This window comes from Elephas maximus, chromosome 11 (assembly GCF_024166365.1).
Source record: "Elephas maximus indicus isolate mEleMax1 chromosome 11, mEleMax1 primary haplotype, whole genome shotgun sequence".
Taxonomy (NCBI): Eukaryota; Metazoa; Chordata; class Mammalia; order Proboscidea; family Elephantidae; genus Elephas; species Elephas maximus.
Window position 1 is genome coordinate 107,477,719 of NC_064829.1, and position 16,742 is coordinate 107,494,460.

The following is a 16,742-nucleotide window of genomic DNA, read 5'->3' on the forward strand; positions in this document are numbered from 1 at the left end:
AATATTCTAATATCAAACAAAAATTAAGTATTTAAATGTATACAATGCATAAAGTGGCATGCTTTATAGATTTCATTTTCTACATGTCTTATTTGTCAATATCTTTCACCATTCTTGCCTCACTGCTAATACTTTTTACTTTATTTGTCTTCATTAATTGATGAATATATGAAGTGAATGATTTGTTTTCCACTCAGCCCTATTTTACCACTTATTAATGTTTCATGTTCAATAGTTTAGGGCATGATATAAGATAGTTCAATAATTCTGCCATAGGTGCCAATGTATGTTGTTCCTAGCATGAAAGGAAATGTGTCACTCTGTGGCCATCCTAATACCGTGGCAATCTTGGATTCACTAAATCCAACCTGTTCATGAGGTGAGTTCCTGCAGTATTCTTCTTCTGTCAGTGAATCTGTACTTTATTAACATATTGAAAGCTTTACTTGTGATTGATATTGGCCTGTGGGCTAGGGCCCTCATGGTGCAGTGGTTAAGAGCTCTGCTACTAACCAAAAGGTTGCCAGTTTGAATCCAGCAGCTGCTTCTTAGAAACTCTCTGGGGGCAGTTCTACTCTGTCCTATAGGGTCACTACGAGTTAGAATCAACTCAATGGCAACAGGTTTATTGGCCCATGGAATACATTTTTACACAGCAATAAATATTTGCTACAACCAACATTATAAGATAAAATATCACCAATGTAACATAAAATGACAAGGTGTCAATCCAAAACTAAATACAGAGCAGGATTATTGGAAGAACACAGCTAAGTAGTTTGGTGAGGTGCAATGAATTACTTTTATATGGCCTTTGTCACCATGGTCTTGTAACTCCCACAGTGATTGGGTGGGACTATGTAAATAAAATGTGACCCCCAAAGGGATTGGACAGCCTGTTGCTAGTGCAAATAAGGTTCATAAACCCTTGTGGGGTGGCTAACAAAAATAAGTTTTATGTAACCCTCATAGAGGATTGGCCCATTTTGCCACCAGGCTAGGTTTAAAGGGATCCGTTTCCACAGGCTGTGGGGGACCTCACTACCATCTAAGAAGATGAACCAAAGCAGGGCATGCCTTTTGGACCTGGAGTTCTACTGCTGAGAAACTCTTGCACCCCTGATACAAAGAGAACTGTAACAGTGGAGATCGGGAGAAGCACAGTCATCACAGCAGAATTTGGTGGCAGAGAAAATAATAGGAGCAAACCCAGCAGACTGATACAAGATGCTGCTGTGGGCTCCCTGGCCTACCAAGTTAGGTGGCTACAGAGGATGTTACAGCCCAAGAGTGAGAAAGTTGGGCATCCTCTGGCAGGAAGTTTGTTGACCTGGTTGGGTGCCTGCAGGCACTTATCAGCAGAGAGAAAAGAGCTTTGTAATACTTGCTTGAATAGGGCAAAGGCCAAGTCAGAGGCTTAGGGCCCAAAAGAGCCTGTTCTGAGGGGGCAGAGCAGAGTTGAAGGAGAAGTGCTGCATTGAAGAAGGGAGGCTTTGCCTACACGCTCCATGATCCTGATCCTCAGTTTCAATCCTGTAGCTTCCCTAATAAACCCCATAATAGTGAGTATTTCTGAGTGGTCATTGCAACAAATTATAGAACCTAATAGAGAAGTATAGACTGCTCTGGGAGGGATGGCAGGTGTCAGTATTGGTAAAAAGGTTGTAGAGAGATGGTATGTCTGATGTACTCCTCATAAGAATCAGCCTTGGGCTGATGCTGGTGGTGATTCTCCCCTTCTCGAGGTTAGAGGAGGTTAGATGCCTTCACCACCATGCCATTTTCCCTGCTTGGTTGGTACAGAATGCTAGTCATATGTGCTATCTTTGCAACCAGCTCAGCCAGATTCAAGTCCCCAATCTTCCCCAAACCAGTATGTGAATTTAGACAGATTACTTAACCTCTTTATGCTTAAGTTCTCTTTTTCTTTATAACGAATGTGATGGTAGTGCCTGCCTCATTGTCTGTTGTAGAATAAAGAAATTGCCACAGGTATGGTCTTCATAGCATACATTCAAAGTGCTTTTTAAAGATTTCCTCTTAAGGAAAGAAAAAACACTAAGTCAATGTTCCTAAGTGGAAATTAATGGTGGGTGGAGAATAGTGGATTTCAGTTGACATGATACACGTGGCTCATGTCTTATCTTCTCATGCAGGATCCTCTGGTTCTGAAGACAAACATCAGTCACTGGGAACTGAGAAAATGTCCTCCAGGGATTTGACAATAGGAATGATTTTCTTATCACAGACTCTAATTGGTATCTTGGGGAATTTCTCTCTGCTTTACCATTACATCGTTCTTTACTTCACTGGGTGCAGGTTAAGGTCCACAGACTTGATTCTCAGGCACCTGACTGTTGCCAACTCCATGGTCATTCTGTCTAGAGGAATCCCAGGGGTCATGGTTGCTTTCGGTTGGAAAGGTTTCCTCAATGATTCCGGATGCAAGTTTGTTTTCTATGTTCACAGAGTGGGCAGGGGAGTGTCCATTAGCAGCACCTGTCTCTTGAGTATCTTTCAGGCCATCACCATCAGCCCCAGGAACTCCAGGTGGGCAGAGCTTAAGATGAAAGCTCCCAAATCCATGGAAGGCTCCATATTCCTGTGCTGGATTCTGCACATGCTGGTAAATATCACTGTTCCTATGAATATCATTAGCAAATGGAGCAACAAAAACATCACAAAGAAAAAAGATTTCATATATTATTCTGCTGTATTTTTTGGTAAAAATACAGGCTCACTGCACGCAGCATTGTTGTTATTCCCTGATATTGTGTCTTTGGGACTCATCCTCTGGTCCACTGGCTCCATGGTTTTCATCCTGTACAGACATAAGCAACGGGTCCAACACATTCATAGGAACAAGATCTACCCCAGATCCTCCCCTGAGACCAGAGCCACCCAAACCATTGTTGTCCTGGTAAGCACCTTTGTATCTTTTTATACGCTCTCCTCCATTTTTCAAGTGTTTGCATCTGTTTTTTATGATCATACCAGTTGGTGGCTGGTCAACACAGGTGCATTAACTGCTGCCTGTTTCCCAACTGTCAGCCCCTTTATCCTCATGAGCCGTGATTCCAGTGTTTTCAGGCTCTGCTTTGCCTGGGTAAGGAAGACAAAACTCTCTCGTCTTATCAGAAATACCTAATTGTATGTTTCTGCATAAGGTTTGGTTGTATGTTTATTCACCACACAGAATTGCACAGTGAAAAAATGTAAAAACTCCACTAATTACAACAATAATAAACTGTTTTACCCCTAAAGTTGGTTTTATCTGGCATTTATATCGCTGCGCTAGCTGTCTTAATTATCTAATGCTGCTATAATAGAAATACCACAAGTGGTTGGCTTTAACAAAAGAATTGATTCTCTCACACTTTAGGAAGCTAGAGGTCCAAATTCAGTGTGCCAGCTCCAAAGGAAGGCTTTCTCTCTCCATGCTCTGTGGGGGTGTCCTCATTATTCACCAGGCCTAGAAGCTTCTTGGCGCAGGGACCCCGGACACTTCTCCTGGCAATATTTTCTTGGTGGTATGAGGTCCCCATGTCTCCCTACTCAATTCTCTCTTTTATATCTCCAAACAGATTGTTTTAAGACACAAACTACTCTTGTAGGTCAGATCTTGCCTCTTCAATATAAGTGTCACTAATCCCACCTCATTAACCTCATGAAAGTAGGATTTACATCACGTAGGAAAATCATATCAGATGCCAAAATGGTGGAAAGTCACACGATACTGGAAATCGTGGACTAGCCAAGTTGACACATATTTTTGGGGGACACGATTCAATCCATGATGCAATCTGATCAGTTGGTTAAAATGTACAGGATAAATTTTTCATTTTTCTAGTTTAATCTTTCCTATTTAGCTATATTGTATTGCTTGAAAAATGTATCCAAATGAATATAGTCAAGCAGTATTTGAGTTTGTTATAAAGGTTATATTTGGGATTGGATTTATTGACTTAGTTTTGTGATCTTCAGAGTATTTGCTTTATTTTATTATTTTTTTTCTATCTCCCTCTGGGATATTTTAAAAATAGTTCTACTTTTTACCCTTTTCTAAGGAGGTTGAATATTAATTTTCTCTTGGATTTTAACCTAGAAATTACAGCATTCTTTAAAAACTGATCACAGTGTCAAGGTATTTAATACCTTTAACTACCTTGAGAATATAAGGAAAATATTATAAAGTTATTCAACTTTGCTTCACCTAAAAAAAATAAATTCTGGTATGCATTTAGAATGTTCAAATATATATTAAATATGTATTTTAAAATATTAAAGATACATTAAATTTTCATCCTTTTAGCCCATCCCAGTCAATACTCTCTAGGATAACCACTATTCTCAAGCTTACAATTTAGATCATTTTCAATTCTTATGTATTTTATATAAAATAAATTATGCTGTATGAACTTTTCTTTGAATTTTTAAAAAGTCGATAGATTGTATTGACTTTATCTGTATTTTTTTTAGTAGCTTTTTTTTTTATTGTGCTAAATTGATGGGTAACAAAACACTGGCCATTTCAGCCATCTTCACATGCACAGTTGAGTGACATTACATACGTTCATCGTGTTGTTCAAACATCACCATGGACCACACCCATATTTTTCCATCTCCTTTAACAGAAGTTCAGAGTCCCCTAAGCAGTGTGTCTTTCTTTCCCCATTCCTACTAACTACCGCTGGTTACCACCAATATATTTTGATCTCTATAGTCTTACATATTCTAGACAGTTCATATAATTGAGATCATACAATGTGCATCCTTTTGTGACCGACTTATTTCACTCAGCATAATGGGCAACTGTGTGTGTATGCGTTTATGTGTGTTTTGTTTTCTTTTTGATTGATAGTTTATTTTGATACTGAAAAATAAATATATATATTTTTTGGCTTTAACAAAGGAAATTTATTCTCTGACAGTCTAGGAGGCTAGAAGTCTGAATTCAGAGTGCCAGCTCCAGGGGAAGGCTTTCTCTTTCTGTCAGCTCTCGGGGAAGGTCCTTGTCATCAAACTACCCTGGTCAAATAGCTTCTCGGCACAGGAACACCAGGTCCAAGGAATGCCCTATTCTCCTGGTTCTAGTTTTTCAGTGGTGTGAGGTCCCCAAGTGTCTCTGCTCGCTTCTTTCTTTTATATCTCAAAAGAGATTGGCTTAAGACACAACCTATCTTGTAGACTGAGTCCTGCCTCATCACCATAACTACCACTAATCCTGATATCTTTTTGCTAAAGATATACCCTCAGCAAAGATGTATTCCTTGTGCATACTGTGGGGAAGTACAATTCAAGTGGGTGCTGCAAATGGTTTTAGCTCAACTGGTAACCTAAATGTTGGTGGTTTGAACCCACCAATGGGTGCCATGGAAGAAACTCCTGTCATTCTGCTTCCATAAAGACTGCTGCCAAAAGAAGATGGAAGGGGTAGGGTAACATGATGAGGAAGACCAAACATATTGATGCTTACCCAAAAGCAACAAGATTTTAGCAGAAGTACTAACAAGATGTGGGTAGGGTTGAGACTTGATACCTGTTGCCACAATATCATTAATATTACATGCAAGCAAAATTTTGCTGAAGATCATTCAAAAATGGCTGAAGCAGTATATCAGCAGGGAACTGCCAGAAATTCAGGCCCGTTTCAGAAGAGGACATGGAACCAGGGGTGTCATTGCTGATGTCAGATGGGTCCTGGCTGAAAGCAGAGAACACCAAAAGAATGTTTACCTGTGTTTTATTGAATATGCAAAGGCATTCGACTATGTGGATCATAACAAATTATGGATAACATTGCAAAGAATGGTAATTCCAGAACACTTAATCTGCTCATGAGGAACCTTTCCATAGATCAAGAGGCAGCTGTTCGGCCAGAACAAGGGGATACTGATTGGTTTAAAGTCAGGAAAGGTGTGCATCAGGTTTGTATTCTTTCACCATACCTATTCAATCTGTATGCTGAGCAAATAATCCAAAAAGCTAGACTATGTGAAGAAGAATGGGGCATCAGGATTGGAGGAAGACTCATTAACAACCTGTGTTATGCAGATGACACAACCTTGCTTGCTGAAAGTGAAAAGGACTTGAAGCACTTACTAATGAAAATCAAAGACCACAGCCTTTAGTATGGCTTGCACCTCAACATAAAGAAAACAAAAATCCTCAGAACTGGACCAATGAGCAACATCATGATAAGCGGAGAAAAGATTGAAGTTGTCAAGGATTTCATTTTACTTGGATCCACAATCAACAGCCATGCAAGCAACAGTCAAGAAACCAAAAGATGCGTTGCATTGGGTAAATCTGCTGCAAAGGACATCTTTAAAGTGTCAAAGAGCAAAGATGTCACCTTGAAGACTAAGGTGCGCCTGACCCAAGCCATGGTATTTTCAATTGCATCATATGTATGTGAAAGCTGGACAATGAATAAGAAAGACCCAAGAAGAACTGACGCCTTTGAATTGTGGTGTTGGCGAACAATATTGAATATACCATGGACTGCCAAAAGAATGAACAGATGTGTCTTGGAGGAAGTACAACCAGGATGTTCCTTGGAAGCAAGGATGGCAAGACTGCATCTTCCATACTTTGGACATATTGTCAGGAGGGATCAGTCCCTGGAGAAGGGCATCATGTTTGACAGAGCACAGGGTCAGCGGAAAAGATGAAGACCCTCAACGAGGTGGGTTGACACAGTAGCTGGAGCAATGAGCTCAAGCATAATACAATTGTAAGGATGGCGCAGGACCGGGCAGTGTTTCGTTCTGTTGTGTGTAGGGTCACAATGAGACGGAACTGAGTCGATGGCACCTAACAACAATCTGTTGCCACTGAGACAATTCTGACTCACACCTACCCTATAGTAGAGAGGAGAATTGCCCCAAAGATTATTCTAGACTATAATCCTTATAGAAGTAGAATGCCACATATTTCTCACTCAGAGCAGCTGGTAGATTTGACCGCTGACCTTTTGGTTAGCAGCCAAGGGGTTAATCACTGAGCTACCAAGGCTTCTTAAGCATTCTCTAGGTACCTTTTATATGTCTCACAGTGGAAGAAAGGCCCAGAAATATGCTTCTGTAAAGATTATACCCAAGAAAACACTATGGAACTTATTGTACTCTATACTACATGAGGCCACCATGTACCGGAATTGACTTGACAGCAACAGGTTTGGTTTTGGTTTGGTGCTGGGCACTGAATTGATAGAGATAAAACATTTAAGAGATAAGACGCATCATTAGCCATGAGACCAGAAGAACTGGATGGTGCCAGGCTACCAATACTGAGCATTTTTATCAAGGAATTCATAGATGAATCTTGATCAAAAGGGGAAAAAGTATGGAACAGAACTTCAAATTCATATTAAATCTAGACATATTCAACCTATTAAAATTGGAGGTACCCCTAAATCTATCGCTCTGAGAAAATCTTCAAACCATGAACCAAAAGCATCGCCTGAAGTCGTCTTTAAAGTAAACAACTCTTCAGCTAAATTAGTAAAGAGTGTACTCCATGAGCATTGCTCTGTCTTAAAGATTATCTATATGAGATCAAATTGTCAACAGTAACTCTAAAGCATAATGAGAAGTTTAGGGGGTAGTGAATCTAAGTCAATAGTGGTGAAACAATATGATAGATATGGAAGAATGATGACGTAACTTGAAGAATGTAACAAATATCAATAACCTGTACATGTAGAAATTGAAGAATGGGTGTATATTATGCGGTGTATATTTTCATGAAAATAAAAATTAAGAAAAAAAAGAGAGAGGTAAGACACATAAGAGTACCTGTCCAGTGAGGTCACTTTTTTGGGGGGGACAACTTGGCAAAGGAGGGTGACAATTGTTGTATGACTCAAAGAACCTAACCAATGTCACTGAATTGCGCACACAGAAATAATTGAATTGGTGTATGTACTCTGTGTATAAAATAAATTCTATTAAATTGAAAGAAGAGTTGCTATCCTAATCAGCCTTTCGCTTAGACAGCAATCCATATCTACTCTGCAATCAATGACTTTCTTCAAACGTCTCATCCGTTCATCTGATCCACCCAAACCTCTCCTCTAATAGAGAGCTTTGAAGAGGTTCCCGGTGATGACACAAAGATGATGACAGTGTTGGGGATCAATAGAGACTGAAAGGCATCAGACCCTATGATCACCACCCATGGCCACCCCATCACCCTTTCCATTACTTTACCCAGCACAAAACACCCAGCAGCAGTCACAGTCATACTGCCAGTATTGGCACACCAGCATTTGTGATGTAATTCCTTCATTTTGGTACAATCACTGTATAGAACACCCTGGTACAGGAACAGGGACACAGAAGGAGAGCTTCCCTCTAATATCAAGGGAGAGAAAACATTTAATTTAGTGGCTGTTGGAAGTAAGTATGCATCAAAGTCTAGATTCTCAGTGAGAAGCTGGTTTTCCAATATAATCTCTTATTTGACAGTCCAATTTCCCTCTATAACGGCCCTGCCAAGATGCCATCTAGATTCTGCAAAAACTTCTCTAAGGACAAGGCACTCAGTACCCACCAGGAAAGTCCCTTTCCTCCTTAGAGTCACACAGAATGTTAGAAAGATGTTCCTCACTATCAGCATGTGCCTAGCTCCTCAAAAACAAACAAACAACTAAATAAATAAAAGATTGCCATCAGGTGGACTCTGACTGACGGTGACCCAATGTGTGTCAGAGTAGAACTGTGCTCCATAGGGTTTTTCAATTGCTGTACAATTCAGTAAAATTGATTATATTCTTGTGTCTCCCTATCCTTTTCCAAACCATTGCTACCACCATTAACATAAACTTAATGCCGCCTGAGCAAAAATTCAACTTTCTCCCTCACTTCCACGCCTGGTAACCAATAATAATCTTTATTGTCTAGGTGCTCCCTTATTTCATTTAAGTGAGATCATACAGTATTGCCCTTTGTGATTGACTTATTTTGCTCAGCATAATATTTTCAAGTGTCATCCATGTGTGGCATGCGTCAGGACTTCATTTCTCTTTATGGTTGAGTATTCTGTTGAGAGTAAGGACCACAATCTGTTAATCCATTCATGTACTGATGGACACAAAGGCTTCTTAAGGTTGGGAGAAGAAATAAAAAGGAGAATGACCCATGGCCCCTCCTGTACCTTCTGGTCTAACTGATAGTACCACACATCCTGGCCCAGCTTGATCCTCCATTCCTCTCTGGGCCTCTCTATTTCCACCTCCACCCTCTCATCCCATCTTAAATATATTTTGGAATTAACTAGTTATTCTAGGTATGTTGTTCCACACATAACCCAAATATAAGCTGTGTCTGTCCTTACCTTCTTAGAAACCTCAGATCTGACCCCCATAATTTTCAAGGCCTTGAAAGTTTGACATTTTCCCAGGATTTTCTTCTAACTCTCAGGAATCAACACACTCAGGACCCCATTTTACTCAATGTAGACATCCCTGCAAAATCTATCTCTGCCTCATACTAACCCAATCATAGAACTCAGTCTTCCCTTTGTTATTTCACAAAGAATCCAGTTTAAGAAATAAAAACCCTCGGTGTACCATGTGGCCTTTGTTAAAGACACTGTAAGTTGACACAGGTGAGAGACGGGACACCCACAGAAAATAATAAACTCTTAGAGTAATGTTTCTTTCCCAAATTTCTTTCTAGGTTGCTCTGCCCATGAGGCCTCTCACCTCTCTCACCTCCTCACATACAGTGTCTCACCCCACTGGTCACTCTCTGCTCTCTCCCAGGTAACCTCCCTGCTCCAACATTTCACATTCTTTCCCATTTTTATTTAGTCAGTTTGCTCTCCAAATCTATGCCTCACATGTATATGTAAACCCATCCGGATCTGGATAGTGAGAGAGCCTTCTCAGCCTTTCCTTTAGTGCAATCCAAACAAATAAGAGAATATTTGATATTTATGGAAGCAGAGCACTAGGCCTTTCTTCTGAGGTGCCACTGGGTGAGTTTGAACCACAAATCTTTAGGTTGGTAGTTAAGCACAAACTGTTTGCACCATCTTGGAATATGTGTGTGTGTGTATACACACATATTGTTGCTGTTGCTAGGTGTCCTTGAGTTGGTTTTGACCCGTAGCTACCCTATGTATGACAGAATGAAACAGTGTCCCATTCTGCACCACCCTCACAATTGCTGCAGCCACTGTATCAATCCATCTCATTGATACACACACACATATATATACATACCTGTATTGTGTACACATACATATATATACCTGTTCTGTATATACTTTTTTTATATATACATATACTTTATATATGTATATACACATGCATTTTTTATATATATTTTAAAATGTTGCCGTCGAGTTTATTCCGACTCATAGGGACCCTACAGAACACAGCGGAACTGCACCACGGGGTTTCCAAGGAGCAGCTGGTGGTTTCGAATTGCTGACATTTGATTAATAGCCGAGCTCTTAACCACAGTGCTACCAGGGCTCATATATATATATGAGCAGTTCATATATATATTAGCAGTTCAAATCCACCAGCCACTCCCTGGAAACCCTGTGGGAGAGTATAGGGTCGCTATGAGTCAAAATCAACTCAGTGGCAGCAAGTTTGGGTTGTACATATACACACATGATACAGGTAGTCCCCTACTTACTATTGGTTCTTTTTGACGACCATCATAAGCCAGTTCTGACTTAAGTGAAATATCTCATTTTTTTTTTTGAGTTTTCATTATTATTGACATAGCCTGCTATATGTCAGTGTTTTGAACAGTGGGTGATAACATCTAACATCTGTGAGTGAAACATCTGAGAAAGATAATATCAGCAAATAACACACTTCAGTGGGTTCTTAGTCTGCCTTTCCAGACCTCGTTCACTTAACCACCAACCCTCCTCTCTTCCATGATGAACAGCAGTGGTTGTTTCTAGAGTGATCATGCTGACCTTTCCCCCAACAGGTGCCACCCTTCTCTCCCTCTCAGGCCCATGTTGCAGCCTTCATGGACTCACCAGCCAACACTCCAGCCCCCATGGAGATCCCGTCCCCCCAGCAGGTTCTGGGGGCCAGCTAGTAAAGCAGGAGTATCTGACAACTAGGAAGGGCTTGGCCCTGGACTCTCCATGGTGCCAATTCCACCTGAGCAATACACCCACTCCCTGGAGGCACAGAGCCTACTCGCACCCTGTGTTGCTCCTGGCTGTGCCTTAAGGTGCTCACCAAAGAAAGATGCTGGAGCTGCTGGTGATGGAGTAGTTCCTGAGCACCCTGCCCTCTGCCACTCAGGCTTGAGTGTGTCCAGTAGCCATGGAGCAGGGTGCAGGCCATGGACCTGTGGTAAGTCCTATGGGTGAGCCTGGTGGGGGGGCCCTCTGTGCCCCAGCACCCACTCCTCCACCACCCCAACAGGGTCAGACACTGTCTGTCCTTGAAAATTTCATGGTCTGCTCTCAAAGGAGGGAGAAGGCCATCCACATTCAAACAAGCACATTTGTGGATGTTAGTTGCCATCCTCTCGATTCCCACTAGTGGCGTTCCCAGGTGGGACAGAGTAGACCTGCTTTCCATAGGGTTTTCAATGGCTAGTTTTTTGGAAGTAGATAGGTATGTCTTCTGGGTGGGTTTGCACTGCCCACCCCTAAGTTAGCAGTCAAGAGTTTAACAATTTGTGCCACCTGTTAACTAGAGAAAATCCTGTCTTAGAGTTACCATCCATACTCTGCTTAATGTAAAATTGAGAGATTTATTTAAAGTACAGGGACAGCTAGAACCAGAGATAGACTGAATTTCATGAGGTGCAACTGAGTAATCCAATATAGAGACTCAGCAGAGACGTTTTATAAAGGAGAAACAACGGACATGAAGTACAGTACTTGATTTGGTATTTACAATCTTAGATCATTGGAAGACATTACTTGATTGGTAATTGCAGGTTTAGATCATTGAAGGACATTACAGGTGTATCTTGGAGATACTGGTGGGTTTGGGTCCAGACCACCACAATAAAGGAGGTTGCAGACATTTTTTTGGTTTACCAGTGCATGTAAAGATTATGTTTATTCTATACTGAAGTATATTAAGTGTGCAATAGCATTGTGTCTAAAAAACAATGTGCATACTTTAATTTAAAAAAACTTTATTGCTATAAAATTCTAATTATCATCTGAGCCTTCAGCAAGTCATAATATTTGTGCTGGTGTAGGGTCTTGCCTGGATGTCGATGGCTGCTGACTGATCAGGGTGGTGATTGATGAAGTTTGGGTTGGCTGTGACAATTTCTTAAAATAAGAGAACAATGAAGTTGGCTGCATCAATTGACTCTTCCTTTCACGAAAGATTTCGCTGTAGCATTCAATGTTGTTTGATAACATGTTACCCACAGCAGAACTTCTTTCAAAGTTGGACTGAATCTTCTCAAACCTTGAAACTGCTTTATCAACTAAGTTTATGTAATATTCTAAAATTCTTTGTTGTCATTTCAACAATGTTCACAGTATATTCACTAGGAGTAGATTTCATCTCAATAAACCACTTTATTTGCTTATCCACAAGAAGCAACTCCTTATCTGTTAAAATTTTGTCATGAGATTGCAGCAATTCAGTCACCTCTTCAGGCTTCACTTCTAATTCTAGTTCTCTTGCTATTCCCACCACATCTGCAGTTACTAACGCCACTGAAGTCTTGACAGGCTCAAACTCATCTATGAGGGTTGGAATCAACTTCTTCTAAACTCCCGTTAATGTTGATATTTTCACCTCCTCCCATGAATCACAAGTGTTCTTAATGATACCTAGAATAGTGAACCACTTCCAGAAGGTTTTCAATTTACTTTGCCCCGATCTATCACAGGAATCACTATCAACGGCAGCTATAGTCTTACAAAATGCATTTCTTAAATAATAATGACTTGAAAGTCAAAATTACTCCTTGATCCATGGGTTGCAGAATGGATGTTGTGTTAGCAGGAATGAAAATAACATTAATCTCCTTGTACATCTCCTTCAAAGCTCTTGGGTGATCAGGTGCATTGTTAATGAGCACTAATATTTTGAAATGAATCTTTTTGTCTGAATTGTAGGCCTCGATGGTGAGCTTTTAAATATTCAGTAATACATAGTGTAAACAGATGTGCTGTCACCCAGGCTTTGTTGTTCTATTTATAGAACACAAGAAGAGTATATTTAGCATCATTCTTCAGGGCCCTAGAATTTATGAAATGGTAAATGACCATTGGCTATGACTTAAAGTCACCAGCTGCATTAGTCCCTAAAAAGATGGTCAGGAAGGCAGGGCCAAGATGGCAGAGTAGTCAGAGGCTACTAGTAATCCCTCTTACAACAAAGACCCCCCCCAAAAAAAACAAGAGAATCTATGATATATATGACAAGCTAGGAGCCCTGAACATCAAAGGCAAAGTTAAGAAATCAGACTGACTGGAAGGGGGAGGGAGAGATGGTTCAGAATTAGCGAGGAGTTGCCAGGCCTGACTCAGCGGGAACCAGCGCCCCTCCGGCACGATCCCCTGGCGTGACTGCAGCAGGGCAGGCAGTAGTGTTCTGGATGCAGTTTCCTCAGGAAGACAGAGTAAGCCACACAGAGTCTACTCAGGACTCTGGAATAAGCAAAGAACAGTGCTCTCGGCAAAAGATAAGTGCTTGGGTCTAAATTACCACACAGATCAAATAGCACCCCTTGCACAAGAACTCTCATTTATCTGATCCCCCCTCCCTCTTCCCTAGCCACTAAGCTGTCTTCAGTGGCTGTCAATTTCCCTGGGCCTGAGATAGGTCCTGTTGCATGCTTTGAGCCATTCTTCCAGGCTTGAAGAAGGAACAAATTAACAAATGGGGGAAAAATAACCTGCCAGCTCCCCTAAGCTGGGAACTCAGGGCAGAAAAGAGGCTCCTGTCCAGGTACTAAATGGTCCATGGACTTTGAATACCCTTCACCCCTGCATGGACCTGTGTGGTCCTGTTTTAGAAGCTTAGGCCCTTGTTGGCAGACTGCAAAGGTGTATGTGCCTAAGATCTGAACCATTTCAGCTGTGCAGCGGAGAGGCTGGTTTTCGTTTTTTGCACTACTCTGCCTATTAAGCAGGGTTCTCACCTATCCACACCAGCGGCCTGAGGACTGGTGGCTCCACCAACACAACCTAGCTACCCATGACAGGAACACAGGGATAAGTGGTATTTCCCAGTCCTTACAGCCAAAAGCACTGGGTGCTCATAGTCCAGCTGCAGAACACACCCACCTGTGGACTCTAGGGAACAGGGACATGCTTTCCTCACAGACACTCAGGGAACAGTTTTCAGTCCCCTGCCTTACTCAGACCATGATCCCCTGCTTCAACCAGATACCTGTGCCTATACAAATCACCCCTGCTCCTCTAAGACTGTAGGTGAGAGCCTGCACCACACACATGGTGACCGACTACTTGAACACCTGAGCTAAATCCATACAAGAAAAGCCAATGGGCTCCCAGGCTCTAGACATCTGGTGACAGGACTTTAGAGCTTCAAAGGCAATAATAATCAAGCTAGCTCACTTGAGCAGCCTATTTGGGCATATCAAAACAAAACAAAGCAAGAAGCTAGGACACAGTAAGAAAACATAAAACAAATTAATGCAATAACTTACAAATGGCTCGGAGACAACAAACAATATTAAATCACATAAAAAAGCAGACCATGATTGCTTCATCAAGCTCCCAAAACAAAGAGTCAAGGAATATTCCGGGTGAAGATATCTTCCTGGAATTACCAGATGCAGAATACAAAAGATTAATATACAGAACTCTTCAAGAGATCAGGAAGGAGAACAAGCAAAACACGGAATCAGCCAAGGAACACACAGATTGTGGAAATTAAGGTGATTCAAGACCATGTTGACAAATTTAATAGGCTCAAGAATCCATAGAGAGACATCAATCAGAATTTCAGAATATTAACAATAAAATTTCAAAATTAGACAACTCAATAGAAAGACAGAAGAGCAGAATTTAGGAAACATAAGGTTAAATGCTATGGCTGCTGACCAAGAGGTCGGCAGTTCATATCCACCAGGTGCTCCTTGGAAACTCTATGGGGCAGTTCTACTCTGTCCTATAGGGTCGCTATGAGTCGGAATTGACTCGACGGCAGTAGGTTTGGTTTTTTTGGTTTAAGTCAGAACTAGCGATATTGAAGATAAAACACTTGGTACCAATATATTCCAAAAAAATCAGGTAGAAGAATTTTAAAAAATGAGGAAACCCTAAGAATCATGTGGGACTCTATTGAGAAAAATAACCTAAAAATGATTGGAGTACCAGAACAGGGAGGGAGAACAGAAAATACAGAGAGAATTGTTGAAGATTTTTTGGCAGAAAACTTCCCAGATATTGTTAAAGGCAAGAAGATATCTATACAAGACACTCATTGAACCCCACATAAGGCAGATCCCAAGAGAAAGTTACAAGACGTATTATAATCAAAGTTGCCAGGGCCCTGTTTAGGCATGGTAGGAAGATAATAATGCAGAGGTAGGGAAGGGTTAGATCATGAAGGAACTTACTGGACATCTGGCTTTTAAAAGAAGATTCAGTAGTAATAACGATGAACATAGATGCAAAAATCCTCAACAAAATTCTAGCCTATATATATATATCTCCCCTATCTATCTATCTCCATTATATATCTCCACTACATATATCCACTACCTACGTATACGTATCCACTTCCACTATCTATATATATCCACTGTCTATACATATCCACTGTATATACATATCTACTGTATCTACATATCCACTATATATACATAGCCACTATATATATATATACCCAAACATAGCCACTATATATATGCAGTATATATACTGAGCTCTGGATGGCACAGTAATTAAAGCTCTCAGTTGCTAGCCAAAAGTTCTGTGGTTGGACCCACCAGCCACTCCTTGGGAGAAAAATGTAGTACTCTGCTTCCGTAAAGATTTATAGCCTTGGAAACCCTATAGGCAGTTCTACTCTGTCCTATATCATTGCTTTGAGTCAGAATTGACTTAACAACAATGGGTTTGGTTTAGTTTGGTTTTCTACAGTATGTATATGCATATGTTTGTGTGTATATATTTCTGTACACTGTGTATATCGCTATGAGTCAGAATCGACTTGAAGGCAATGGGTTTTGGTTTGGTTATGTATGTATTCACACTATGGATATATGTACACACACACATACATATACGGAAACACTGGTGGTACAGTGGTTAAAAGCTATGGCTGCTAATCAAGAGGTCAGCCACTTGAATCCTCCAGGCACTCCTTGAAAACTCTATGGGGCAGTTCTACTGTGTCCTATAGGGTTGGGATCAACTCAATGGCAGTTGGGTTTTGGGATATATATATATATATATATATATATATATATATATATATATATATATATACACACACATATATATAGGGGGTCACTATGAGTTGGAATCAACTCAAGAGCAATGAGTTTGATTTTTGGTTTATGTGTATATATACACTCATATGTACACACACAACACAGGTACATGCACGCACATAGCTGCACACATAACACAGGTATCCCCAACTTACGATGGATTTCCATTCTGATGGCTCCATCCTAAGTTGATTCTGATGTAAGTCGAATACATACTTTTTTTTTTTTTTAGTTTTCATTGTTATTGCCATAGCCTGCCATATGGCAGTGTTTTGAATGTTAAATCATAACATTGAATACCTGTAAGTG

At 40.6% G+C, this 16,742-nt stretch overlaps 1 protein-coding gene across 1 annotated transcript; it reads left to right on the forward strand.

The window, feature by feature from the left end:
• Positions 1–481: 481 nt before the first annotated feature.
• LOC126086290 (vomeronasal type-1 receptor 4-like) lies at positions 482–11,075 on the forward strand. The gene is made up of 3 exons (XM_049902443.1): positions 482–492; positions 2,215–3,106; positions 10,962–11,075. Exons 1-3 carry the CDS (start codon positions 482–484, stop codon positions 11,073–11,075), a joined length of 1,017 nt encoding a protein of 338 aa, XP_049758400.1.
• The last annotated feature ends 5,667 nt before the right edge of the window (positions 11,076–16,742 follow it).

Excerpts from the sequence above, each read along its gene's own strand:
- LOC126086290 (XM_049902443.1), top strand. Across the intron at positions 3,107-10,961 it reads TCAGGCTCTGCTTTGCCTGG|GTGCCACCCTTCTCTCCCTC; the intron begins GTAAGGAAGACA and ends TTCCCCCAACAG.